This window comes from Haliotis rufescens, unplaced genomic scaffold (genome assembly GCF_023055435.1).
Source record: "Haliotis rufescens isolate VD_foot unplaced genomic scaffold, xgHalRufe1.0.p SCAF_4, whole genome shotgun sequence".
Lineage (NCBI taxonomy): Eukaryota > Metazoa > Mollusca > Gastropoda > Lepetellida > Haliotidae > Haliotis > Haliotis rufescens.
The window spans coordinates 3,566,230-3,593,993 of NW_025964112.1; the positions used below are offsets into that span (position 1 = coordinate 3,566,230).

General features: G+C 37.5%; 2 protein-coding genes across 3 annotated transcripts; one reads left to right on the top strand and one right to left on the bottom strand.

Moving 5' to 3' along the window:
* Positions 1–878: 878 nt before the first annotated feature.
* Positions 879–2,969, bottom strand: LOC125372418. 2 transcript variants are annotated; one of them, XM_048382395.1, is made up of 2 exons: positions 2,943–2,969; positions 879–1,911 (listed from the first exon to the last, which is right to left on the bottom strand). In XM_048382395.1, the coding sequence occupies exons 1-2, from the start codon at positions 2,944–2,946 to the stop codon at positions 1,475–1,477; spliced, it is 441 nt and encodes a 146-aa protein (XP_048238352.1). In that variant the 5' UTR covers positions 2,947–2,969; the 3' UTR covers positions 879–1,474. The 2 variants fall into 2 exon arrangements, with proteins under 2 accessions (XP_048238352.1, XP_048238351.1); XM_048382394.1 differs by lacking the exon at positions 2,943–2,969 and adding an exon at positions 2,801–2,851.
* A 13,531-nt stretch (positions 2,970–16,500) lies between these two features.
* LOC125372367 lies at positions 16,501–26,980 on the top strand. Its single transcript, XM_048382124.1, has 10 exons — positions 16,501–17,077; positions 18,528–18,648; positions 19,132–19,179; positions 19,455–19,499; positions 20,014–20,186; positions 20,421–20,519; positions 21,339–21,406; positions 22,217–22,308; positions 22,620–22,729; positions 26,012–26,980. Exons 2-10 carry the CDS (start codon positions 18,624–18,626, stop codon positions 26,363–26,365), a joined length of 1,014 nt encoding a protein of 337 aa, XP_048238081.1. The 5' UTR covers positions 16,501–17,077; positions 18,528–18,623; the 3' UTR covers positions 26,366–26,980.
* Positions 26,981–27,764: the final 784 nt, after the last annotated feature.

A 27,764-nucleotide genomic window follows, 5' to 3' on the forward strand; every position in this document is an offset into this window, starting at 1 on the left:
CGGTTTCCTTTATCTATTAGCTGAATTTATATCATGTTCGTACCATTTTGGAAGAGGGAAATCAGAGTGTCCATGTTAACTGTACCACCCTATAATGAAGACGTGAAAATCAACAAACTCAAGTCTGCTTGCATGTCAGTGACAGCTTCGAACGATCGAAGGGCAAGGTCACCACCGGAATAAGAAAAGACAACCGTGATCTAGATCTAGGCCAACTCACAGCGTTTTACGCGAGAGATAGGGAATGCTATTGTTCACATTTGGTATGTTTGGGGTCACAAAATCAGAAGTCAGGCACACTTCCACGGAGTTTTCGAATGATTTGTATCAGAACTGTTCACTTTAAGTGATCTGGTGGTGCAGTCGTGTACGTTCATTCATGAACAACACCTCCCGTAACAGCGCCACAAAATAAGCTTCGAAGGGGACACTGATGGCACAACCGGATCATCCCAAGTAAGTCTAAATATCTGTCAGGATAAACAAACTTCATTTCACCACGCTTATCCTTTTACGTGAAATCAAATTGAAAATTGCGAAAGTGGTCGGGTGCGTCACGCTCATGGGGACCCTCGCTCTATTGATCAGCAGTCGTACATTGTAAATGGATAAAGCTCGATTATATAAAGTCTGTAGAAGCTCTATGCGTAACTTATATATAATGCAAACCGAATTTGATGCGTGTGAATATTTTGTTTGGTTTAATAAAGTGTTTGTAAATATCTCTCGTTCTCATTAATTTATTCAGTTCTGCCTTGTACTTGCAAAATGAATGACGTCTAGCGATTTTTTATGAATGAAAAAAGTAGTCCCGGTGAGACAGAGGTCACGGTTATCAAATCAACACGAATAAAACAAGGTCAGCCTTGTACGACAGACGTGTGACGTACGGATTTAGTATCTTACCACCTGTATCTTCACCACGTGGGTAATAATTCTCACATACGTGTCATAAACGTATCACATACTCATCACATACTCATCACTAACTTATCACAAACTTATCACATACTTATCAATAACGTATCACATACTTCTCACATACGTGTCACTAACTTATCACTAACGTATCTAATACTCATTACTAACTTATCACATACTTATCACTAACTTATCACATACTCATCACTAACCTATCACATACTTATCCCTAACTTATCACATACTCATCACTAACTTATTACATTCGTGTCACCAGCATATTACATACATATCACTAATTTATCATTACCTTATATGAATTTATTACATACGTTTCACTAACTTATCACATACTTATCACTAACTCATCACTTACTTATCACTAACTTATCACATACTTATCACATAGCGTTTCTTGCTCATGAATATACTATAGACTGCAATTTGTAGCTGTCTGTCTTTCGAATATAAAGGAAATTATGGTAGTGATGTTCCAGGGTATTCCTTCTGATAGCAAGGATCTATAAAGCACTGGATAAGCGAAGTGAGAAGCCTAAATCTCAGTGTCTCTATTGAGCATTATCGAACTCAGGAAAACTAAGACTACGATGGTGACGGTTGCTATTGTACCCAGATACAGCCTGAAGAAAAGTGCGTCAAAGGCTCTGGCTATCTCCTGCCATGTCATCTCTGCACTGGGGCTGGTAGAGGGGGCACTCGCGATGCCGTCGGCGTCGGTTGGATCACTCTTGTGGACTGCATTCTGAATGTCCTTGAACTTGGGATCTCCCACAGTGTCGATGCTGCTGACTGACGCTGACCTCGACTTCCGGTTCAAGCTCCGGGCACAGGTCAAGGGCATAACTACACACCTGGTTGCATGTTCCAGCCACGGCGTCACTTTACCTTCCCGGAGGTTGAAGTCCAGGACGACGATGGTCAGCACTACGGACAGGCCGCTCAGACAGAGGATGACAGCCAGGTACATGGCTGAAATATCACACAGGATAAACAGTGTTAGAAATTGCTCGATAGATCACGACAATCTGGATGACATATATGGACACAGGTAAAAGAGAGCTGACAAAATATTACATGCTGCACAAACCTGTCTACTCAACAGCGCCAATCACATATGGGAATTCATTTTCGTTTCTCTTACTAAATAGGGGAAAACCCCATAGTTCTCAGCCACGAACAAGTTCATGGTGTGGGGGTGGGGTGGGGGGTGGGGTGGGGGTTGGGGGTGGGGGTGGGGGGGATGTGTGATCTGTATCTGGTCTGCTGCTTCTGATACCACATGTACTATCATTACGTCTTCCATCACAACGTACGTTTTCTACCACTACATGTACTAACACCACGTCTTCCACCAAAACGTTGTCTAACACTACATCTACAACCAAAACGTCTTCTACCACTAGATAAGTTTTCTACCACTACATCTACAAACACCACGTCTTCTATCACTAAGACGTCTACCACTACATCTACAACCACCACCTCTTCTACCACTAGACACGTCTTCTACAACTACGTCTTCTACCACAACGTATAACCTCTACAACGACGTCTTCTACCACTATATTTTCCACCATTACGTCTACAACCTCTTCGTCTTCTGCCAGTACTGATTTTACCTGTACGTCTGTAACCTTTTCGCCAACTATCGCTACGACTTTAGGTCTACTACCACTACGTCTACCACTACGACGTCTACTACCGCTACTTCTAAATCAATCAAGCCGTGTCTTCATATATTATATGAAGTGTTCAGGATCTAGTACCACTACGTCTACAACAACTACTAGTACTACTGCTACTTCTGTTACTACTTGGTCTACTACGTCTACTACCACTACGCCAACCCGTGTCTTACCCATGTAGGAGGTGTCGCGGGAGGTGGTGGGCATGCGGTCAGCGATGAGGGTCAGGATCTACTTCAATCACTGCTACTAGATCTACTACCACTACAACGACTACAAATACGTCCACTACCACTACGACAACCCGTGTCTTACCCATGTAGGAGATGTTGCGGGAGGTGGTGGGCATCACTGGACAAAATATCATCCATTCCAACATTTCCAAAACTTGGAAATACCGTCATTCCAATTGGAAATATGACCATTCCAAAATTTGGAAAGGTCATATTTCCAAGCTTGGAAATGTTTGGAAATGTTTGGAAATGTTTGGATTTGTTTGGATTTGTTTGGAAATGTTTGAATACATAGGTGATTTTATGTCTGCTTCTTCTGTCTGCTGGTTAAGCTGTTCAGATCGTTTCCAAAGTGGATTTGCTGCAATATTCTATCCCAACGCTTTAGTTGAATACATAATACTGTTTATAAATGTATTTGACGGTGCAACACATCAAGAATTTACTGCCGCTTCTTCAACTTGAGTGCACTTGAGATTATTATTACGTCGGTAATGCACTCTTTCAAGTGCATCTTTGGCTTAAAGCTTCAAACGAATGCTTTCATAAAATACCCCATTAGATACTTTTCAAATGTTAGGATGTGTTGGCAACACATCATGGTTTTATTGCCGCTTCTTTCAGTTCGTAGGCTTGTATAACGGAACATGGTGGACTTATATGTCTACATATTTGATTTTATGTCACCAAGCTCATTTGTCGATGAAAACATTTCATCTGTAATACGTTACATAAGTGTATCATACTTATGGCCATCATATATTTTGGCAATATTTAGATATCGCAACACATCATGATTTTATTTCAAAGATGCAAAATAAAGGTCACTGAGGGTAGATTTTTTATTTAATTTGTATATAGCGTAGTACAGTGAATTTCTCTTGGTTGTTTAACAAGCTCACATAAAAGATGTAAGCCTCAATAAATTAAGAATTATGTTTCTACTGGTGCTTCTTCTGGTTCTCAGTTTGTTGTTGCGCTTTGTTCAAATATTTTGTAATATGAACTTAGCACCATAAATGATTTGAAATTTATCACAGGATGTACACCACCACAAGAGAGGCATCGTGGTTTTACTAGTGCTATTTTACAAATCGAATATACCTTTATCAGACATGGCGATGCGATTGAACACCGGATTGGTACCCTGTTATATATGGCTGTTTCCCTCTCTGTTTCTCAGAACTAATCCATAAATTGATAGCATTATAACTAAACTGCTGTCGAGGTGTTCATTCCAAATCTTACATTTCACCAAGCCATGCAGAAATAACAAAAATACAAAACACAGGATGAACGTGAATTTATATTCAGGATATCATGTCATAGTTCAAGGTATATGTACAATAAATAACACTTGGGCACATCACTGGGTAATGATCATACATGTATACAATTATATCTACAATAATACACATACAAGAACTAAAATATAGAATGTACAATTAAAATTTCTATTTAAAGCAAAACTTTACAACAACAATAAACCAATAAATTACACACACACAAATCTGTCCCTTGGTGACACAAATGTAACTGTCCTGGTACCTATTTGTCCCTCAATTTTGACGAATTTACCCTTAATTCGTTGAATGGGCATAAACGAAGATGGACCAGAGTCAACATACATGGAAGAGTGCCAGGCTTCCACTGGTCGGCCACAATGGTTTTTTAGTTTATCTTCAAGTTCCCGATACCATTGAACTTCTGCAAGGATGTGTCTCTTCTCTATGCCGTCAACTCTTGCTGAGTGCTGAAGGTATCTCAATACCTTTCCAGGTCTCGGAGAAACCCCCCAACCAATTTTCCCGTCCCCGTCTGTCCAGTAGGCAGTGATGTAAGAAGATCTCACACTTTGAGACTTGGCAGATCCAAAGACTTCTGATCCAAGGTATAGAGTTTTTATTTCCCTAACGGCCGGCAAAGTCTCGACTGTTTCGCCATAGAGGGCTCTGTACATTTCTTGAAGGGAGTGTTCATCATTTTCAGTGAGGCCACGGACTTTATATTTTGAAAAAATGAACCTGTCAATGTCAGTCCACTGAAGGTTTTCAATGTGATGAAGTCGGGATGACATCTGTCGGAGCTGCAAGCATTCACTTGAATTAATCTTGCCAAGAGTACCCACTTTAATGTTAGCTGTAACAGTGGCGATGATCGGCTCAAGGGTGTCTCCAAAGTGAAACTCGTCATCTAAGACCAATCCAAGGAGATGAGAATGGCTTACGAAACGTCTCATCAGCTGCAGTTCTACGCTTTTCTTGTTAGTTGTGTAGTCGCCCAGCATACCATTAAACCGTTCAAAACTGAACAGCCAAAACGAGTAAATGGGTCCAAAGTCCTGAACACACTCTATCAGATGACCATGCAAGTGCATGTTAGGGGTAACTCTGTCACGGCCATATAATCGCTCAAAATTCTCACAGAAGCGCATCAGTAATAAATCTGCCATTTTTATGTCATTTTCAGTTAATACTCGGCAACACAAATATCTACAGGCCAATACAAAATTTCGCCAACATTCTAAATGATCATCAGAAATAACATCCTTCAGTGCATACACAGAAAACAGTAACGTCCAGTTTTTAAACTGGTCTGCACTAAACCCTGCAAAACCGGAGGAAATCTTATGGGGGATGCGACCAATGTCACTTGGACAGTTAACTGCATCCACCTTTGCTTGGATAGTGTCTAAGTTCTTGTCAGTTAGTACACCAGTGTCTCTCCATACATGCAACATATGTTTTGATGTCCCCAGAAACAAATTGTGCATAGGGTCCACAACAGACATTTTGATCAGATCAAGGTATGGCAGCTCAGACAAGACGGAGTATCTTGTTCCATACGAACTCGCAAGTGCTTCTCTATCTGTCTTGGTTCTGGCACTTGTGATGTGTCTAATTTCTCGTATATGCTTTTCATGGGTGCGAGGTATCCACTGAGTTCTGTCAAAACCACTGTAGTCTCTTTTGCCGAATTCACCAGGAAAAGACTTCTTGCACCGAGAACACCCTTTGACGGCTGCATGTCCCAGAAAGCCACATAACTTTCGGCAAGCAGGGATATCACATCCAATGCACATTAAGGCCAAGCGAAATATCTTAGAGTTGAATGAAAAACCTACTGTCCATGCTTCAAGAAGCTCATCAACTAAAGGTTGTACAAAACTGTTTGTAGGGGGTTCTTTCTTCATGTGCGGTATAATACCAACAATGATAACATTCTCACGTTTGTAACGTTCTTCTCGAGGTAGATTGAGGATGACTAAATACATTACACCTACAGAGTATTTGACGTGTTTGAATGGCTGAAACCAGTCTAAATTAAGCATAAGGCCATAGTTTCTCTTCTTCTTCAAATATGTCCCACTGAAGCTCTTCCAGATACGACCATCATACACGTCATGCAAAGTACCATCACTAACGACCCTGTCACGCCATTGTTCACATTTCTCCTCAAAACCTGGTCTTGACAAAAAGTTAAAAAGTGAATCTTTCAGAGATTTAAAATAATAGTTCTTATGTGGTACAAGCTTCTTCTTGCCAGAGGAAAGGGTCATACTTTGTAACAGTTGTGCACCACAAGGCTGGCGATAATGTCTCATTGGGTGATTAGGTTGGGAGACGTTTGAACAAGTCATACTGACTTCTTCTCCTTCGAAAACAGAAATACAGTCAGAATATCTATATATGCTACAGCATGCTGGGCATACAACATAGTGGAAAAAGTTATTGTCGTCAATTCTGAGTAATTTCTTGAGCAGGAAAATAGTACTTGGGAACATCGGTACTACAACAGCAAGGAACTTGTAATGCTGAGCGGCAACGGCGAGAAGGGCATGAAGGTATTTCAGAAGGAATGCGATGGCATTTGAGGAAATATAAAATACAGACTGCCAAATGCAGAGGAAGAAACATGTCCATAAGATGAGTGCCTTAAAAAATGGTTTCACTTCCGGTGAGGCAGGTTGAGAGGATTCAGCTTGCTGAGGTTTTCTCGGTTGAAAACTCTGAAGCAGATCGTCAATCTCATCTTCATCAAAGTATACCTCTTCATCATCGTCAGAGCTGTCTTGAGATGCAGGTTCAGGTTCTGTACTCGGACAAGTGCCTTTGTGTCGCTTGTAATTAGAAGAAGAGGAAAAAGAGTTTCCACAGTCTTCACAGTGTTTTCTCTTCATAAAGGAGGCCATGATTCCTGAAAAAGATAGTAACAAATTAGTAGTTTGTACATAAGATAGACAATACATCTAAACCTGTTACATTAATAAACATACACATCATCCGTTCATGTGGGAAGTACCTATATGCCTACAGCATAAAGAGGTCAATGAACAGATAAATGTTTATTGATAACTATTTCTAAAGTGACGGAATATCCGTTTTGTTAAATATACTTTTAGTATTTTGTGTGTGTGTGTGTGTGTGTGTATGTGTGTATGTGTGTGTGTGTGTGTGTGTGTGTGTGTGTGTGTGTGTGTGTGTGTGTGTGTGAGGTAGAAGAAGAATTGTACACCATAAAAATGGCTACGTATGTAGTTGGGGTAGATATGTTGAATGCCCGGCCAGTATGACCTTTGAGTCACTACAGTTTCAGTCATTAAAATGCGTAAAACAGTATTTGAGTGAAAGAAAACACTATAAGTGAGTGAAACGAAATACCTCAGTACAGGCACACCCAGTCCCACAACCCCAAGTCTGCATGTATCAATACTCATACCTGCCACATCCTCAATCACTTAACTTACTCACACAATCATCTGACAACATGTTCGCCAACCCTCGTATCACAACGCATGCACGCATGCACGCACGCACACTCGCACACACCCCCACCCACATCACATTCTTCTTTCCCCACCATTATGTCTACGTCAGCCAACATGGATCCATGCACATGCTTTCATACATAATCCATCCTCCCACCATTCCCCAACATCCATCGAACTATAACTATATCCGCCCTCATGTATCGGTATTCGTGCTTTCATACATACATACACCCCTCTACCATTCCCCTACATCCATCGCATTATAACTATGACTATAACCGCCTTCGTGCATCCGCACTTATGTTCACATTGCATTGCATATGCATCGAATTACACGTTTAAAATATCGTAAATATTTTACAACTTGTACATATTATATATCAGCAAACAGAGATTATAACGCAATAGATTTCATCCGTCAAAACATCACAGAAAGAGGGGCAGCCTGGAATTTTACAATGGCATCTGAATGCACTAAGACGTTCAACTGGTCAGGAGGTGAGAGTTGCGGAAGATTACGGTAAACTTCAGTTACAGATCTCCATTACGAATATCTAAAGTATGAATAAAGATCACAGCTTGCTATGACGTGTACTTCATGACTGCAGAATTTGCAATGTCCTTAGCTCTAAATTGTATGTCTAAATGCTTATGTAGACAAAGACCCAAATGTATATAGGCATGACCATATTATATTGTACGCACATATCACCACATTTAAAAACAAAGCTAGATTGAGTCTTTTAAGGGCATTAAGAACTGATACACACAAGGAAATATATTTATGGATGTCAACGGAGGAACACTGCGTTTCGGAATATATACATTCTCCTTCATCAGGTGCATATTATTAAATGCTATGAGGCAGAGAACATATATTTGTACCTGTAAGAACAACAAAAGTAAAACGATAGCAAAGAAGGGAACGCAACAAGGGAAGCCAACAGATAACTGGCATGGCGCTGATTACCCCGCCTCCCGTTTGCCCATTGTCCATTTCCCATTACCAATCATTCATAAGTTAAGTTTTGGCTTTAATTAGTCCATTGATAATCAACCATCAACGTCTATTATCTCCACCCTAAAAATATGTAGTTTACTGAGAAAGTGGTATCCAAATATAATGTGTGTTACTGTTGATCACTTTCTTAAAGGCATTTTGGTTCAAAGCTTTCGGTCATAGAAGCCGTGCCATTTTTCTCTTGTCAGAGGAGTACACAAAGTATACGTCATCTGGACTAACATTTTTGGTTCGGTGGCTGGGTTAGATCGCCAACTTTGTGTTCTGGCGATTGGGTGCCTCACTCACAGTGTGGGTTCAAATCCCGGACGGGACTCAACCCAAGAAAGTACGAGAATCTGTACTTTACTCAGAAAGTGTTATCCCAATTATAACATTTGTTGTCAAGAAAACACAATAAATGTATATTCGGCTTTGGAAGGGTAATGGTATCACAGACATATACGGATATTGATGATGACTTGGAGGAGCTTCGTAACGCACGTCTTCTCAATTCAGGGATTGGTAAATCCAAATATGTGTGCGTGCGTGCGTGCGTGCGTGCGTGCGTAAATGTGGGCCTGTTGGATGTTACATAAAACATTTATCTTGAGCGGGATGGTAGTTCGAGTTGGATTAGCATGTTAACAATATGATCTTCTTTAGGCAGAGAATGCCGCGCATGAATGTATTGATGAAATTCCTAGGTACATGGGGCCTTTTCGTCCTCAGGAATACCCACAGTGGAGACTTCAATGGGGATAGGTTGTACTCAATGTGCTACCTGGTAGATTGTGTGTCATCAGACCGGACAACGTTGGTCTTTGACTGATTGTGGCGTAAAACACACTTTCCATTTACTTATATCGGAAATTGAATGTTCATCTTAATTGATATTGTTGAACATGTAATATATTTTTAAAGAAATAAAACAGTGACATAATAACTACAACTTTATGTGAGCGCGAGTAGCTTTTTTGGAATGAGATGAATAAGTCTTATAAAGTTGTAAGCTTCTTCACAACCGTGTAACTATGAATTGACTTTATTGTGTAATCAAAAAAGAGATAGGGCCTAAAATAGCCAAATTTCATACGATTTCACTTGTCCACCATCTTGGATGCAAGGCGAAAACATTTCAGCGCGTTTGAAGCCACTGAGAATGCCCCCTGCAGAGTTGGACGAACATTCTGCGGTGGCGCGGCTGAGTTGACCAGAGGCTATCAGCAGTATTTCCTATCCAGGTTATTTAGGTCAGTTGTTTGTGTGTGTGTGTGTGTGTGCGTGCGTGCGTGTGGGGGGTGGGGGCGGGGGCGTGGGGGGTGATATTGGGGGGATAGATGATAGATTTAGCAACAAGTAAGGTCATCTTGAGTGGGGGGGTATTCGCAGATGGATTAGCATATGAACTATGATTCTCTTTAGGCCGAAAATGAGGATCCACGATGTTCAACCTGGTAGAAGTGTTATCAAACCTCACAGCATTGGTTTTTTGACTGACTGTAGCGTCAAAACAAACTCATTCATTTACTTGAACTGAATGTTCATCTTAATTGTTATGGATAGTCACGGAGCCATGATCCAGAGAACAGGGTGTCATTAGATAGAAATAAACTAAGTAATAATAGGATTACCAGAAAAACGGGGTTTTACACACAAGCCAATAAACTGCGCTCATTAACACCAGAGTAAGTCAGTACAAGATTGAAAACTGCCCCATAATTATGTATGACATGCTTGTCGGGTATTGCTACATATATATGTGAAAACAAAGTTATTAAAATGAAGAGCAAAACTGATGAAAGTTAACAATAAACGTGTATACGTGTTATATCGTCACTGCAAAAATAATGATTGTTTTTCTTTAGTATTAACATTCAAATACGTTATATATGTATCTGTATTAGCGATATTGTCTTTGTTCCACCGGTGAGTCAGCGTTAGCCGTACTATCTCGTAGTATAATTGAATTTCTGAAGACATTACGATAGTTTTTCTGATGCATCACGTCTGCACTAGCGCTTGATAACAGCCTTGTGTTTGGGTGTTTCAGTGGTTTAAATCGCTGCTCTTGATATTGTTGATTAAACTTTGATACTGTGAACAATATAATGTTATGTGAGAGGTTGACTTTAGAACGGTAACATACTAATAGTATATAGGATGACATAAACAGAACAATGAGAAGTTCGTCCAGATTAGTGTACAGGCAACATTTAATAATTAAAATAATTACATTCAACAACTCCCCTTTTAAGTCCATTTTCCTGACTTATAAGTAAATGCAAGAACAATCGGCCGGAATAAAATGTATAGTTCTTGTCCACTTCCATATGACTATATAGCATACAATAAGCTATCGGGTCCCGTTTAGATCGGTTTGGGCGGCAGCCTAGATAGCCATAGAATAGTTTCATCTTGGAATCTCCCATATCACTGGGGCTCCTCTTTAATTTAAATGGGGTTACTCGTTACGATTCCGAACCTTCACGTGACTGAGTTTATGAACCATTGTCAAATAGTGGTGACATTAAATCTAGGAAACAATACGCGAAGTCGCGCATGCACAGAACGGAAAATTTGGTCAAGGCATTAAGTAATCCGCATGCGCAGAACGATTGATTTCAGTACTTCCGCTAAGCGCTTCGAGTGCAGCGTCAAACGCGGGCCTGTAATCTAACACGCGGAGACTGACCAATGAAATCTGAGAAGTAGAAATACCGGTAGACGCTGTTGCTTGATTGACAATGTCAATCAAGAAAGGGAGGAGCTTAACGCTATCGTTCTCTCCCAGTAAATTCCGATGTCAAATAACGACGTTATTTAGACGGAAAAACGATGGTTTGAAAACGTCCAAATAACGTCGTTTTTCCGTCCAATGACCATATACGGAAAAAACCGACGTTTTCGTGTTTGCAGTGTAAGGATGCCACTGTCTTAAATATACATGTTAAAAACTAGTAAGCACTATTTCTATGGTTTACTATTTCTATAGCAGAATATGCAGGTACAATTTACTGACGAAGAACTGGACGAAAGGTTTGGTTTAAATGCAGTAAAGTCACATGCCACATCTTAATGTCATTCCATACAATAAACACTTGCGACCAAATACGTATTCATGGTGATAGTGTTTACAGAGATTTCTGTGCCAGTTATATAATGATAAACTTATACAGCCTTTCAAAAAGCAATAATTCATTAAATAAAAATTGATGTAATGCTCAAGCCATAGCTTCGTCACAATAAAAACAATAAAAACGTGAATCCATACACTTTTAGGTTAATCATATTGGTTCTACCATGATGTTAGCCTGTTCTGGATTCTGATGTGGTCAGTCAAACTGAATCAGAGGTATCAAAGGAGTGTAAGTTGTCTCGTACGAAAGTATCAATATAACATCAGTCGGTAAAATACTTCGAACATTTATACCATCAAATCTAAGTGGACTTAACAAATAATGAATAATTAATATTTCGGTGTGAAATGCAATTAAATTGGTTATGGACCGCGAAATAATGCTTAATTTCACATATAAATCTAGTATGAAAGGTTTTTAATGCTGCGTTTGTTGCTTTCAACTGTCGTTTGTTTCGTGGCGTTCTTGTACAAAATCCCACCCCTTTCATATTATCATCGTTGAAAGCAAAGAGTTCATACGCAATTCTCACTATGTTCACATAATTATATATTCTCTCAATTAAAAACAAAGTAGTTTTGTTTCCAAAATAACACGATCTATTGTTGAAGTTGCCAGAATACTTATAGATAAATAGTCATTGGATTTGTCATAGTGAGTCGTATATAGTGTTTCCAACATCACTCTTATTGGAACAAGAAGTATATTGACACTGTATTCATATATGAACCGTTCACATTTATTTGTAGTAAGATAACTAAAAACGAGTCAAGAGGCGTCACTCTATTATCTAACAGAACCCTAAACGAATTAACAGACATTAAAACGGTAAGTTTTCGAAATATAATCAATACCCCATTCTACAGTTCAATATTTCTCTAGTGCATGCTCGCCTCAGACTCGGGTTTAGTTATGTAACTGGTCATGTATAAGATTTATATCTGAATGCTTGATGAACACAACGGATCCAATTCTGTTTTAGTGCATGGAAATTACAGTAAAGTTAAGATCTACAATAACTGGTTGCGAACTAGTTACAGTTTTATAATTTCCCTGTATCAAGAAGAAAAGATTTGGCATAATGCTCAGGTCGGCAATTAATGGTTGGCAGTTTTATCTCTTTCTAGAGTGATAGCTTTCATTATGGAAGAATGATATTTGAATTTCACACTTTCTAAAGTGACGGTTATCTGAAGATTGTCAACATATTCATCTTTTGAATTCCGATTACCCTCACGTGTATCTTATCATAACATTTTACGCATAAGTCTTTATTGGTTCTCGCTATTGGTGAAATTGTGCCGTCTATGTACGACTATGATATTTTTAATATATCATAGTTCAAAAGACGTTCTCGTCAACTACGGACATACCCAATGTCGTATTCTCGTTATGAAAAACCTACCTCGCAGTCGTGAAATGGTATCAAGGACACTAAACTAATTAAATATTTTATCTGGGAGTGGTATAGCCGGAGTTGTACTGAGACATTTCAGAAATTAACATACTCTCGACTCACATTCACTTTCGACAACTTAGACAGTAGTTTCGTATGGTATGAAAGCAACTTCTAAATCTGTTTGAAAAATCGCAAAGAAAAGCTGTTTACATGTAACGCATTGCCATCTAATTTACATCATATCGTCAAACAAGACATTGTTTTCAGCTTTCATTAATCAATATCTTCTACGCAACATAACATCTACATGGGAGAAGTAAAATGATTACTTACTTATTCAGTTGTTAATCCGGCCCTCTCCAGAAACTTGACCAGTTTCTTAATCTACGATGAATGGCAACTTGAGCAGGCAGCTGGGCAAACACAGGAATGCGATGATTGTTGAAGCATACCAATCAGGGTATACTCTGCCGCTGAGGAGAACGTGACATATAGCACCAATGACCTACCACGTGACATAGCGAGCAGTCACGTGATATGTTACGCGCGAGAAGTTAATTCCATGGTGTGCAATAGTCTTCATTCCAAACTGACGCCATCTTTCAGTGCTTTTATACAAACAACATTATATTTTATTCATTTAGTTTTTACTTACCTTTTTTAAATAAAATTCACTTTCTGTGAAGCAGACGTTAAATAAACGAAAGAAACAACTCATTTTAGTATCTGAAGTAATCCTTAACTTATTATCTTAAAACTCACCTCTAGTTTTTACATAATATTCAGTTAGATTATTTACCATATCTTGTTTTGTGTTTGTACCCGCCGGGCACATCCCATTTGTGAAGCCGATGTTGAATGATGATGTGACACTCCCACTCCAAATAAAGGGGATAATAGAATATAAATATTTCAGATAACACTTACTGTTACCTTTAATAAATCTTTTCCTTGTTGTTGTTTTTAATGAATAAAAATAGCTTTTTGGGGTGATTTTTTTGTATCTAAAGATAGTAACCCGGCATGATGAAAGGACAATGTATGAAACGATGAAACAGAAGCAACATATATAACGGAATACGGTTGGTCCTTATAGCCTTCTGTTCTATTTGTAGGAACAGACTAAGCAAGAATGCTTCGCTGTGAACTTAATTTTTTCAGTGAAACCCCTATCAAAATACTACCCTTGTTTCTCTTTTCAAAGATTCTAGTTTTCACCTGTTTTGTCTGGTTTAAATTTAACAGTTTTTATTCAGAAAGGCCATACGCCTTTCATACGACAATTCACTGCAATAATGATGAGAAAAACAGATTGAGTTATATCATTGTAGATACAATTACTGGTAGCTGCATATTATATTTTGGCACTATTTACCACGAAAAGACCAAATCATGAGCACATTTAACTGAAATGTAAAGTGGCTACTCTTTATATTTATTTTCTTATCTTCCTTGTCTATAATCATATGACATTGCCTATGAAATTTGAATAAATAAACAAATATTTTGTTTTCCCATACCGACTGACGATTGTCGTAGAACAAAGATCGTTTCTACAATAGAGGGCCTCATTAGTAATATTTGAACTAATATATTATATTTTGTAAACGCTTTTGCTGGCTGTGACCTAGGCAAACCATGATGTTTTTAGAAGAATCTGCTTTGTTTAAATCACAATCACTGATCCAAACATGTGCGCCAATATGTTAATCCTTCAATAAGATTATCTTATCGTGAGAAGAAAGGTGCCGTTTATGAACTGTGCGTTGCGACTCAACGTTCAACTGAATTGTGAAAACATTTTAGTATTGGGCAGAGACGTCCACATTATACAAATTCTCACTTCCGTTTAAAAAATCCAAAATGGCCAGTTACGTTTGAAACGCGTTGAAAAAAGGCTGTTCATTATCTTGGATCGACTTTTTGCAATGGAAGAGGCATCACTGCATGGAATTTGGTCAGAGTCTGGAGAAAGCTCAGGTAAGACCAAATATCTACATATTTATTTATGTAAAGACATCGGTTTATTTCTGTGTAAATCACCATATAGAGGAGATACATTATCGTTCGATATTATTATATTATGCAAAACATCACACATAAGATTATGAAATGTTTTCCCTTTCTGAGATATTGCTCATATCTGACAAATATACATACATTGTAAAGGAATCGTTTAGTGCCATATACATGAATATAGAAATGTAATGACTACTCTATTAACATAAGACGTTCGATATAGAGTTGTGAACGGACCTAACAATTTACATCTACCATCTTTTATTATCTCTGTCGCAGAAAGCACACTTCGTTGTGAACTGCAGTGTTATAGTGAGAACCTTTGACACAGAAGACAATTATTTCTAAAATATGTTCTAAAATAACGTATCGCTTTACCGTATGCATGTACATAGTATAACGTTAGTTGTTATCTATTAGATTTTTGACCTGTACATTGCTAAAACTGCACAATGCGACACCCGGGTATACGACTATTAAAAAACCTCCAATACAACAATGTTGATAAACAAAGATTATTTGTGATATCTACAAGCAGTGTCACAATAAAACTGAAGATTTTGATTTTGTATCGCCTATGAAAAGTAATTTATTCTGCAAACATGCAGTGCAACGGAAACTCTAACTATCTTTTATTAAGAAGCTGCATATGTGTTATTTCGTTTAAACAATTTGTAACTTCAGTTTGAATCCCCTTTTTAACATGGACATATTATACACTTGATGAGATTGTTTGCGCGGCTCAGTTCTCAGTTCACATGTTTGACAAATGGCACTATAAAACGTTGGTAAAAATATCAAAAACAGCCTTTTTAATTTGGAATAGTATATGCCCAATGACGGTTTGGCAGAAACCACAAAAAAGTATAGATTGTCAATAACATGTCGCACATACCGGGCCCAAGTTCAAGATCAAAGATAATTGCCGCCTTGGAATGTCTAGCGGAATGATTGACACCTGTTATCACTGTAAATGTCTTGTCAAGGCTTGACTAACGATGACTCAACGCCAATTTAAAGAGGACATTACCACATGTTTATTGATAAACATTGAGAATAACCATAGACAGTATGGCGCCGCTTAATTTGACTGTCTGCCGCTTTCACACTGATTTGACAATATGCATAGGTAACACGCGTTACTGCCGCATGAGTTTGTTATTTTCTATGATGGGTAGTGATACGTGTGCGATTTATTTGCAATGAAACTTAGCCAATTCTCTATGACATCGGCATTTGTGCACGGGAACCACGGCGTGTATGTTTATTTCTCTCAAATCGTAAACGTAATTATTAATTACTTCAGTCACCTACTACAATATTTTGGGTTATTTGTCATTTGGATATTTTCTTAATAACTTAAGACAAATAATTGATATATGAATTATTTATATTAATATGAATTCAGGCTCTTGAAATAGAGTTTATTAACATCATTCCTCTATTTGGCTGGCATTTTGAGTAGATTGTTCTGACTAAATCTAGTTCCACCATGCAAACTACATGTTTTCCTCTGAATTTATAATCAGTATCTCTTCAATTGTAATTATTCTACCTGCGTTTTATGTTATAAGAAAAACGAACAGTTATCATCATTCGATAGGACAAAGGCTTAACTATGCTTCTTACCCAAACTACCAAACTAAGTATTCAGATGTGTGACCATATCCCTACAAACACGCTAAAACCAAGCAATCCCATTTCACTTACATATTGTTTGAAACACATGCTAGTCAATCGCAAAATACTGATTCGCATTTTAGATTCAAGGTAAGCAATGCATTATATACTTACAACATATTTATCATGTTCAATTTAAGGATCCGAATACCAGATCGACGAGGAGGACAAGAGTGACACATCGTCGGAATTTGCCACCAATTACCAGGTATTAATTGAAATAGTGAATAGATTATTCACTGATTATCCGGGGAAGTTAACAATTTTTGATTTAAACAATATTTCATTCGGAAATAATATAACGATACAGAATAGGGAAAAGGTGAACCGAAAACTAAATATCTATACTAAGTCTAACATCTTTCCTCTTACAATAATGTACGCAGTAACTATATTCTAATGTAAATGAATAACATTTTGTAAAAAGGAAATACGGTGAGACAGTTAAGTAATGTTGTATCATTTATTTCGGTTTCTTCATGTCCCAGGAAACTATACGCTGACCTCTTGTAATAGAGTAACATGAATGTGTTATTAGTAGACTGAATGTGTGTCTGTATGAACTGAATTGTATCATCATAGTGTTGACCCAAAAGGAATATCGCCAAGGTGAACGAGACAAAAATATTGAAAAAAATCATAGAGTAGGTTAGGAAAAAAAGTCATGGGAAAAAAATCATAAACAATAAAATCTGTATGCATATCAGTTTTATTCAAGTAACAACAAGTGATCTGAAGACTAAATAAATAAAGTCCTGTTCTGTTCTGAAGACGCCGTCATGTTGGCGCCAGCCTAGACTGTCCAATCAACGTGAATATACAAACCGTGATGATACTTGACCAGTTGATGGCACCTGTCAAACTCAAAGTGCCCCTGGTCCTCCACCCACCATGTGTAATACTTTAGCGCACTTGAACGTTTTATGTGCAGCTATATCACTGTTAGGCTGAGTGATGAGAGAATAAATTTGGTCGTTTTTGTTAACGATCGTTTTTATGTTCAACCTGGTAACCTTATAAGTGACTAACTGTTTTATCATGATGAAATGAAACATAAAAAAATAATCAGAGGGAATGACGGTCGCATTTTTCGCATACATGTCATGCTCGCATTAATTTCATGATTTACTCAAGATAGATTTGAGCAACGATCATGTTTGGGTAAGGGAGATAATTTTGTCTCCGCTTGCAATTGGTTTCAATCGGACGAGCAGCTCCGAGATCGCAGCTTGACTGTTCGGTACGGCCGAAACGCGGCATCCATGTTGTTCACGCTCCTTAGATCACGCGGCCTCATTGGCCTGACGAGACATAGCTCTACATGCCACTATCGCTTTGCTTCAGTTTCTGCCAGTCTATACCTTTCTTGAATCAATTAACGATTTCATTGTCAAAGTGGTCTTATTTCAGTAATGTTAATGAAATCGGTGTTGTAATATATTATAAACTTGAACATTGTGCACTATCTGTTATACATCTGTCAGTTATATATGTAATATTCATATTGTCAGGGATTGTTTTACTAAATGTGTTAACACTTATATCACCCATTTACATCATCTGCTGCTAGTGTCGAAAACAAGTGTTTGACGAATTCAAGTTTTACCGCATAACCATATTGTGGAAACATTTTAATTTTGTATTTGGTCTCAACGTAGAGTCCAGTCAAGCGCAAGAACAAAATCTTGAGACAAAGGGAAGAAAATGGAAAAAAGAATAGATTAGGAAGCGGTCCAGTTGCCTCATCTACACCTATGACAAGAGTTTACGACTTTTCAGGTATTTCTTACCGAACTTTACAATAATGGTTCCTAATTAGTGGCCAGGTTGAACTGTTGAAATGTGTCTGTGATTGCAGAAAGTGTCTCTCATAACCTGTAATGGGTTGTTCATACATAATTGTTTTAAATAGATTTTATATTGTAAATATGAGGTGAGACTGTAATAAAATATCTGTCTGTAATTACGACAAGTAGGACTGACCGTTAGCTTTAGCAGTCCACGTGAAGCAAAAAAAGTATAACGTTTGTGACTCGCCTGCAGTCGCAGATGAATTTCTTTACCTTTTTAAATGTCCAGGGCTCAATCATCAAAGAAAAAAATGAACTGTAAATTATTGTGCATGGCAAAATGTATATAAACTTTGCAAATGTATGCAGTCTAAAAACTATTATGTTTGAGCAATAAAGCACGTTCAAGATAACTGATTCATATATTTTCATCAACCCAAGCCCATTTCTTAAATTGTACTTTTCTATGCAGATGGAGAAGATGACGGTCAGGACTTACTGAGAAGAGCCTCAAGCTGTAGTATGTATTTTCATCAAACACAATTCTATGAGCAGGTTCATGAATTTTCTTGTCACATTCGTGTAGTTTAACATGTAATTTGCTTTCATTTCAATCAGAGATTATCGTAGGTATGCTTAGACACGCAGTTATTTTCAACATCTAAATGGATATTCATAAAGATAAATGAAATCCGTATCCATCGGCGATCAATGGTATGTAGTGCATCGATGTGTCTGCAATTTGCTTAGAAAATAGCACTCATACGGCATCTGATAAACAAATTAATGTTTCAGAGAAACAAGCTGCAATTCAAGCTGAGACTCCTCGTATGAGACAAGGTATGTCACACAACGTATGAAATGATTTTTCGCATTGTATGAATAATCATACATTTATATGATTTTGGCACATCTTTAGCTGCCACAAGATACGCGGAATGACACAGGAGGAACATCTCCATTATTGATAAGGATTGCTTAATCGACATTAAAATGCCCTAGCTAATGATATTCAAACACTCATTCGTCAACACCAATTACATTCGACCAGCAACAAGATCATTTAATGTAACTATCCTTTTTATGTTTGCCGCTGAGGCTTGTCTTATATTCCAGCGGGATTTCAAATGACTGCAACCTAGTGCTTATAACACTTCAGATTGCAGTTGATGGCAAAATTAGCTTACTCTTTTTAATAAGAATATCAAGGAGGGGTAGTTCTGTTTGGCTCGAATATATTTTGAATTTGATATTTGAGTGCATATTTTGGAGAAGGTTGCACTTGAATTTTTCCCAGAACGTAAAACGGTCATCCAGGTGCTATGTAAGTATTTAATGTTTCTCTTAATTACAGGAAAGTCAATCCCCTATGCGGAATTTCTCCAACTCATGAGGGTCATGGAAGGACGACTTCACAGGGCCATTACAGATTTGAAGGGCGAAGTCGGCGACCTTAAAAAGGAAATTGGAAACTTAAACAGCGAGGTTAGAGACCTCAAGAGCAAACTTACTGAAAAGAATACACAGGTAAGTGATGATGGTCAACAGTGTATTCAGTTTAAAATGCATTCTCGATATGATTTATCGTGTTTCAAGGGGAAAATTATAGTTAAATATATATTTACGTGTCATTACAAGGAAACATTGATTTTAAAAATTGCATCCAGCCAGTGTTGGATCATGCGATATAACAGTAAGTGAACTAGTAGGGCATACCATGATACGTTTCACCGTCAATTTTCACTATATTTGTATTTCCAGGTTACCGCCCTAACTGCAAAAGTTACACGTTTGGACAACAGGGTCCAGGAACCAACACAAACTTCGACCAAATCCAGCAAAGTCAGTACAAACATAAGGGTAAGATCCCATCAAAACGGCGGATATGTGGAAAACCGTGTTTAGCGACCGAGATTATACAGCGCGTTAAACGAGGGCAATCAACATAAACTATGTGTTGTTATTGGGAAGAAAAACACCATAACGATTGTTTTCCCGAAGTACTCGGCACTAATAAGCGGATTAAGGTTCAATTCAGATACTTTCGGCTTGAAAGCATTCACTTTCTTTATCTAAAATAATATTTGGCATGGGGGAGATTGCACTAGTGTAATGATAAAACACCACTTTGTTTACAATCAAGTTGTAAACAATCAAGTTGTAAACCAACGCATGGACCTGTTACTGTTGTGGTACGGTATATTGTAGACATGGAGCATAGAGTGTTTTTGTATGTTGGATGAGTGTGTTTGGATGAGAAAGTGTTTGTATGCGTGAACGTTGTGTTTGTGTCCAGAATGGTAAATGCGTATGAGTTTCGTATGTACCCCGGTATGCAAGTATGAAAGTAATTATGTCTTGAGTGTATGTGTGTGAACGTTACGTAAATTTGTGCATGGAGGTATCTGAGTGAGGTAGGTATGTTGAGGTGTGTCCACAGAGGTGGATGTGGGATGCAACTGTATTTTATTGTAATTTTTTAATTTTTTTTAAATGGCCAGGTGTATCTATTTTAAATAGCTTGGGTTCAGCAATCGCATTAATTTCACGATTTACAGTAATCGATGCGTTTCTCATAAGACAATATCAAGTTTCGATAGATTTATCTCACAGATAAAATCACCAATATTGATTCTTTCTATTGTCTGTTAACTATATTTTATCAATTTTCTTCCTTAGGCAGCATTGAAGGCAGCGATCGACCATGCTGAAACTGAGAAAGGGTGGACTATGGAGCCTATGTTCACGTAAGTATCGTAGTGTGCAGTGATCATTTTGGAAAGGACGATATGTTCATTCTGTTACAATCATTTAAATAATTCGAAAATATCATTTTTACCATACTTGACAACCATATAAGCACTATTTCTGTTGATATGTGTATCTTTGCGTCTGTGAGACCGAGTATGTAACCTATATAATTATTTATCTCTTTTTAAACCCCTATAGGTTTGTCGCTGATAAAAGTTAATCAAAACTATCAAAAGTCATATGTAATTTATCTTTGTTTCACTTATACTTTTATTACAGTACTTTTTATTCAGATGAATAGATAGGCTTGTTTTAAAATCTTATCGCATTTTTAGTGTTCATTTTACCTCCATAATCAATGAACGAGTCGCAAAGTTTTGTGTGCCTCAAGTTTTTCTGATAAAATTGGAGGTACATCCGAAAAAGACTGTTACGCAATTTTGGCAAAAATAATATTTTCTTAATACCACCACGATTACTTCTCTTCCATGAATCCCGTTTCAGTAGAAAATAGTCATAAATAAAGTCTTAGGAATCTTTGTAATGGGAAATTATATGAGACAGTCACATAAATATATATCTTTTTGTTATTTTTGTACCAGAAAACTGTACCACCAATATATCTCAAATCTAAACGAATATGTCTTAATTATGCAGTGAAATTATACCTAATAATCTTGCTTCTTTTAGTTACTTCAAAATAAGTTAATAAGTTCATGCTGAAGTCGTTAAAGAAGATTATATGTAATAGTTATTGGCATATGTATATTTCTGGTCATATAATAAAAGTAAAACATTTGTTGCAGGTTGGAGTCCGCACAGAATCGACAAGTTGTCAAATACATCTGGGACTTTTCTAAGGTGATAGCTCCAAGCATGACAAAACAGGAATTTAAAGGTATTTTTATCATTTAAGTGTATTTCAAATGCATGTGTCCGTCATGTACATTTTTAAAACATTTCAATTCCATACGTCAATGCAAAGGTACACATGCCTACTAGTGGAAAGATTTAAACCTTTTTTCAGTGTTTTGAAATGACTTATCTATGATGCGTAACATTCCCATTAGTCTGTCAGGAAAGAATTATATGCAGCATTCACAGGTAAACTAATGGTTAAAGACTTGCTGTACACTATTTGAAGATATGGAAAAAAGACCGGTATGTTGCAGTTCACATCCAAATAAGGAAAGAAACATTATGTTCCAGATGGTATGACCAGGATCATGTTAACGAAGAAAGAGAAGCTATCCCGAACACGTAACGGAAAAGAGAAAGAACACACGGACGCGTCCAGAAAGAATTCAAGGAAACTGACGGTAAGTTGAAAGATTTGTGTTGCTGGAGGGATTAAATACCCCCTTAGGATATAAAATTTGGATTATTGAAGATGAATTTTGAGTGAAGCTTAACTTGGGCAAAGTAAGGCCAATTGTTGGAAGTGTTTGAGGTGTGACTTTATATAGGCCTGTTGGCCATGGCCGCCGAGTTAAAAAAAAGAGAAATTTAGAATGAGGTGAGTGGCGCCTTATTAATATATAATTAAAAGGTGCCCAGTGGAGTAAGGTTATAGGGAGAGGTGGAATTTGGAGTACATATGTTTTTTGCAGAATTAACAGCAGGATAGATTAGAATAGAGAATTTTATTAGGACAACCGGGGTGTATAAAAATTGGTAAATTGCCTGCTTTTAATATTTACCTATTTACCCTTATATAGTTTACACCCCGGGTAATTTTCTGTTGTTTATATTATGAGTGTATATATATACATAGTGCCCCAGGTAATTTTACAAGTATACACTACAATTCTAAGACGGAAAGGCCGTCATGTGTTGTCTAGACTGTCCAATCAACGTGAGTTAACAAACCGTGATCACTTGACTAGCATTGATTAGCTTGTCTATAATGCCCACCTTTGTAACATGTCAATATATTGCTTTGTCATTATATCATTGTAATTAGTGCTGAGAAAATGTTGTTATGAACAGTGGCACGACCATCACCCGACACCTGTATATATTCAATGTGTTACGTGACAGACTATTTCTTTTATCCCCCAGTCTCTGTCTTGTTAGTTAACGCCAGAGTCGACACACGCGTAGCTCAGCTATTTTAGTCAGTCTTCTAATGACTGGGACAACACACACGACTTGTGTAACTTGTTTATAATTTCAATCACTGTTCAGAAAACATTTGTGGATGTGTAATAAACCACAGGCGCGAAAGAGATTTTTTTTTAACCTTTAATATGAAAGTATATATTTTACAAGAGCTTTTTGCCAGTCTAGCTACCACTCGCTCGTCTTCTACATAAGAGTAAAAGTGGGGCACATCTCTGCCGGTATTCTTCCATGTATTCGCATAACAGCTTCGAAATAATATTTTGGGCGTCCATTGATGCACATATGCATCGGAGAGTCAACTAGGACATTGGCAAATGAATTCATGTAAATGCAATATCATCATACAACGTGTTTAGAAAATAATAAGAAGAAGAAGATTCCAAGCGATGCTCCCGAGTGCTTTGCCGGTACTGACGTCAGTGGTTAGGGCTTGTGGTTTTGCACATTAGTAGATAATAGAATCCAGTCAATATATATAATATCGTTTTTTAAGTCTTTCACAGTATTTTAACCTGTGAAATAAACTAATCATAATACTTATTAAGAGGTGTGTCGCTAATCACCTCGGGATATCTTTGATATTCCATGTATAACTTTGCTCTGACTTATTGAATTTCCTATTTACCTGGCTTGAATCAATTCATATACAGAAGAGTAAAACGACTGAACCTGCATACATTTTAAGCGGTCATTGATCAAAGGATATTATGAGGCGTACTACTTTTTGTTTGTCAACATCACGCCTCGAAACATTTTATAAAGTAAACCGTGACTGTTCTGTTGTTAAAATTAGGTATTACTGAAACGGATTTTTGAGCAGTTGTCAATATATGAAATAATAGGTCATGTGTATCCATTAATGCCCATCCGACGGATATGTTTCCATTACCAAGCCTAGTAAGGCAAGGTTGCCTGTTGTCCTCAATACTATTTTGTGTTGAGCAATACGATTTAGCAACAAAATTTAAAAAATCATTGGCTTGCTATTATATGCGTATGAATTTCTCTTTTAACAGCAGGGTTTTGCCCGGTCTCAGTAATATTGAATTGTATAAACGTTGTTAGGTAAGGTTTAAATCTTACCATTTCTTGGTAGTTATTATTGTCGTTGCAAGAAATTAATAGTTTCTTTTAAATGTTACTTGACGAATTTACATTGCACCCTCAATGTAAATGTGTTGTCAATATATTCAAATAGTTGAAATCATTTCCTAAATAACTAATGTTACACAAATAACACTTTCCGCCATAAAAAGGTACATAACGCCATCTTTCTACCTTTATAGAAACCCTGAGCGTCACCCAATGACCCTAATAAATCTGTCACCCGCGGCCGCATGTATATGCACATAGAAAATTGGTTAGAGGTAGATATGCCACAAATACAATTACAGAAACTCTCAGAATATGATAAATTAGGAAGCATTTGTTTTTAATGATTTAAAGAATGGTTTATCTCAAATAAAGAAGGCCAACAGACAATGCCTATATGAAGTTCCCTCCAGACAAATTCCTTCCACATAATTTACTATTGCATCTCAGAGGACTGTACCTTGGGTACTGAAACAGATAATGAACATTACCCTGATAAAAGTAACCACAACTAGAAGATAAATTATGAGGAGCAAATCTATCAAATTTGTAGCCATTTATTTCACTACGTTCTTATCTAAATGTACTATGTACTATCCAATTCTTTCCGTTACCAAATATTCTATATTGATGAGTTACATTACTATCGATCCGGACTTTCGTTGTCAAACATGTTAAATCGACACAAATTAGCCTCGAGCAGATCACCACTCAGCTGCCCAGCCATTCCACAGAGATTTTTCTTAAATTGTTCTGATAAACAAAACCAGAATATCGGAATCGTAACTGACATATCTCCCTTACTTGCGATATGTTCCAATGTTGTTAGAAATGTCGTGTCATTTTAAAACGTATATAAATCCAATCATACCTTGAGATCATTGTTGTAACATGTCTTTTGGTAGTATATTTATCTATACTACGAAATGTTTCATGTTTCATACTCTGTGGGGAGTGACTAATATTCACACCAAGTACCAGATAGATAGTTAGGAATGTAACGATGCGTATAACTATAGTTGCTGCAATTGCTTCTCTGAAATGAGAATAAAATGTTTCATGTTTGTTATTCCTGCATTAAAACGTCTTAAATAACTCCTGCTTGTACGCAGTGAGTTTTACTTTAGGAGTTCAACTGCAAATAATATGTACTATGAGTTGTAAGTTAATGTTACTGAAACTTGAAGATTATCTGTAGACTTCTTTTTATAGATTTAGATATATATTTCTTCCCATTTACAGAATTTCGATTTATAGTGACTCTAAACACAACATGCTCAGGACAAACTATTCTACTGAAGTAATGGGCACATTTCTGTTTTGTCTTCGTTTTATTTCGTGTTTAAGAAAGGTGGGTGTTATAAAGTGAACGGTTTTGCTTTCAGAAAAGCAGAAACCGTGTAACTGGCATTGAAAAATCCGAACTACCTCATCACACAAGGACCAAGTACATTCGAGTAATGAAAAAAACGCAGCTCATGTCGTCAGAAGAGAGTTCGGTCGACGAGGATGGCAACCGGGTCTTCAATGTGAGAAGGAGGGACTGGGAGAGTCATGAAATGAGGGCCGCTAAAAAAGTGGCCGACGAGACATTTAGTAAAACAACCAAGACAGCAGCGTCCATCGTACCACGGACGAGACGAATTACAGGCGTCTCGTCATTTGCACCACCTCCTGCCTGGTTGCAGAAAGAAGACAGCTGGGTCAGCTCAGCACTGACATACCATGGAGTAGTTTAGAATCATCATCATTCATATCCTCATCAGAACATGCTTACTTACTTACTAAAAGGGGTGTTTTTTTAGGTTAGGAATTTTAGGGTTTATTGGCAGCTTGTTTTTTGTCCTTTTTTTTAAATGCGGCCAAGTAGGCCTGGTTTGATTAGATATATGCTTAGTGCTTCAAAGGTTTAAAGTCATGTAGGGGGTTCAGTACAGTCATGTGATTGTTGCAATTTAGTGAGGATTGGAGTGTTGTTTGGTCTGTGTTGCTGGTAATGTGTTCCATAAAGTATTGAATAGGGCGCTCTAAATGTAAATGTCACACGGGAATAATACGTGTTCGGGCGTTTCTTTTTAAGTTGCAGTGGGGGTATTTACCGGTTTGGTGGTTTTTTTAATTAGGTGTAGGTGAGAGCTTAACTTAGTGTGGCCTGTTTGTAGTTTGGTTATTACTCTGTCAATGTTTTTGGTTTTATGATGGATATGTTTTTTTGAGTGGCGTTTTAGTTTGCAATCATATTTCTGATTGTTATTTTGCCGCTATTTTCCTTTGAGATACTTTTAATTTCTTTTTTTTTATTTTGGTAGGTTGATGCTTGGGATGCTTACTTCTTCTAATTTTAGTGCTGATTTGGCTGCTTTGTCTACATGTTCGTTGCCAAACACCCCAACGTGGGCAGGGATCCAAACTATTTCTATGTCTTTACCTAGTTTACGTAGATTGTTGGCGCTTTTATCTGTTGTATTAGTTTGGGGCGTTTTTTGTGGTTTTGTTTTTATGGCCTGGAGCCCACTTAATGAGCCGGGATGCGCATGAATCACGGTCGTCAAAACGAATATATTTACCAATTATATGAAGTCAATTAGCCAGTTCAAGAGACAATACCCTGGTGTAATTACGTCGCATGCCTCTGGTTCACGGTTCGTCTGATCTCCCGTCATAAAACCACGATGTTTATTTACCTGGAGCCCCAGACAGCGCTGACTTCCCTGTGTGCAAGTACGTACATGGCAATAAATGGTTTGACAGTTGTTTGACGGAATCCCCCCCCCCTCCTTCTACCTTTTATGGCATATTTCAAAATTCCAAACTTGACCTGTTTTGTATATATGTATATATTATTCTGTTAATATGGACAATGGTAAAATTCATAATCACAGTTCAAGGGCTGTTCACAAATTATGTAAATCTGCTTCGTGATGAATGAAGCATGGTAATAAATGTATGCATCTGAGTCATTTGTTCTGTATTCTTTGATGAGAATGAGTTTTCTTATATTAATGATGATTACTCTCACAGAATATTTGATAAGAGGATAGGACTTTCAGTTGAGAATAGTTATGCAAAAGTATAGGCGGTCTGTGCACATGTGGTAAAACTGATATATCATTGACATGATAATCGGGACTTGGAAAT

Bases quoted from the DNA above. Each gene is read 5' to 3' on its own strand.
- LOC125372418 (XM_048382394.1), bottom strand. From the start codon at position 2,834: ATGCCCACCACCTCCCGCGACACCTCCTACATGG. The intron at 1,912-2,800 runs GTAAGACACGGG...GTGATATTTCAG, and splicing joins CCGCGACACCTCCTACATGG to CCATGTACCTGGCTGTCATC.
- LOC125372367 (XM_048382124.1), top strand. From the start codon at position 18,624: ATGACAAGAGTTTACGACTTTTCAG. The intron at 19,500-20,013 runs GTATGTCACACA...TCTTAATTACAG, and splicing joins GACTCCTCGTATGAGACAAG to GAAAGTCAATCCCCTATGCG. The intron at 20,187-20,420 runs GTAAGTGATGAT...TTGTATTTCCAG, and splicing joins TTACTGAAAAGAATACACAG to GTTACCGCCCTAACTGCAAA.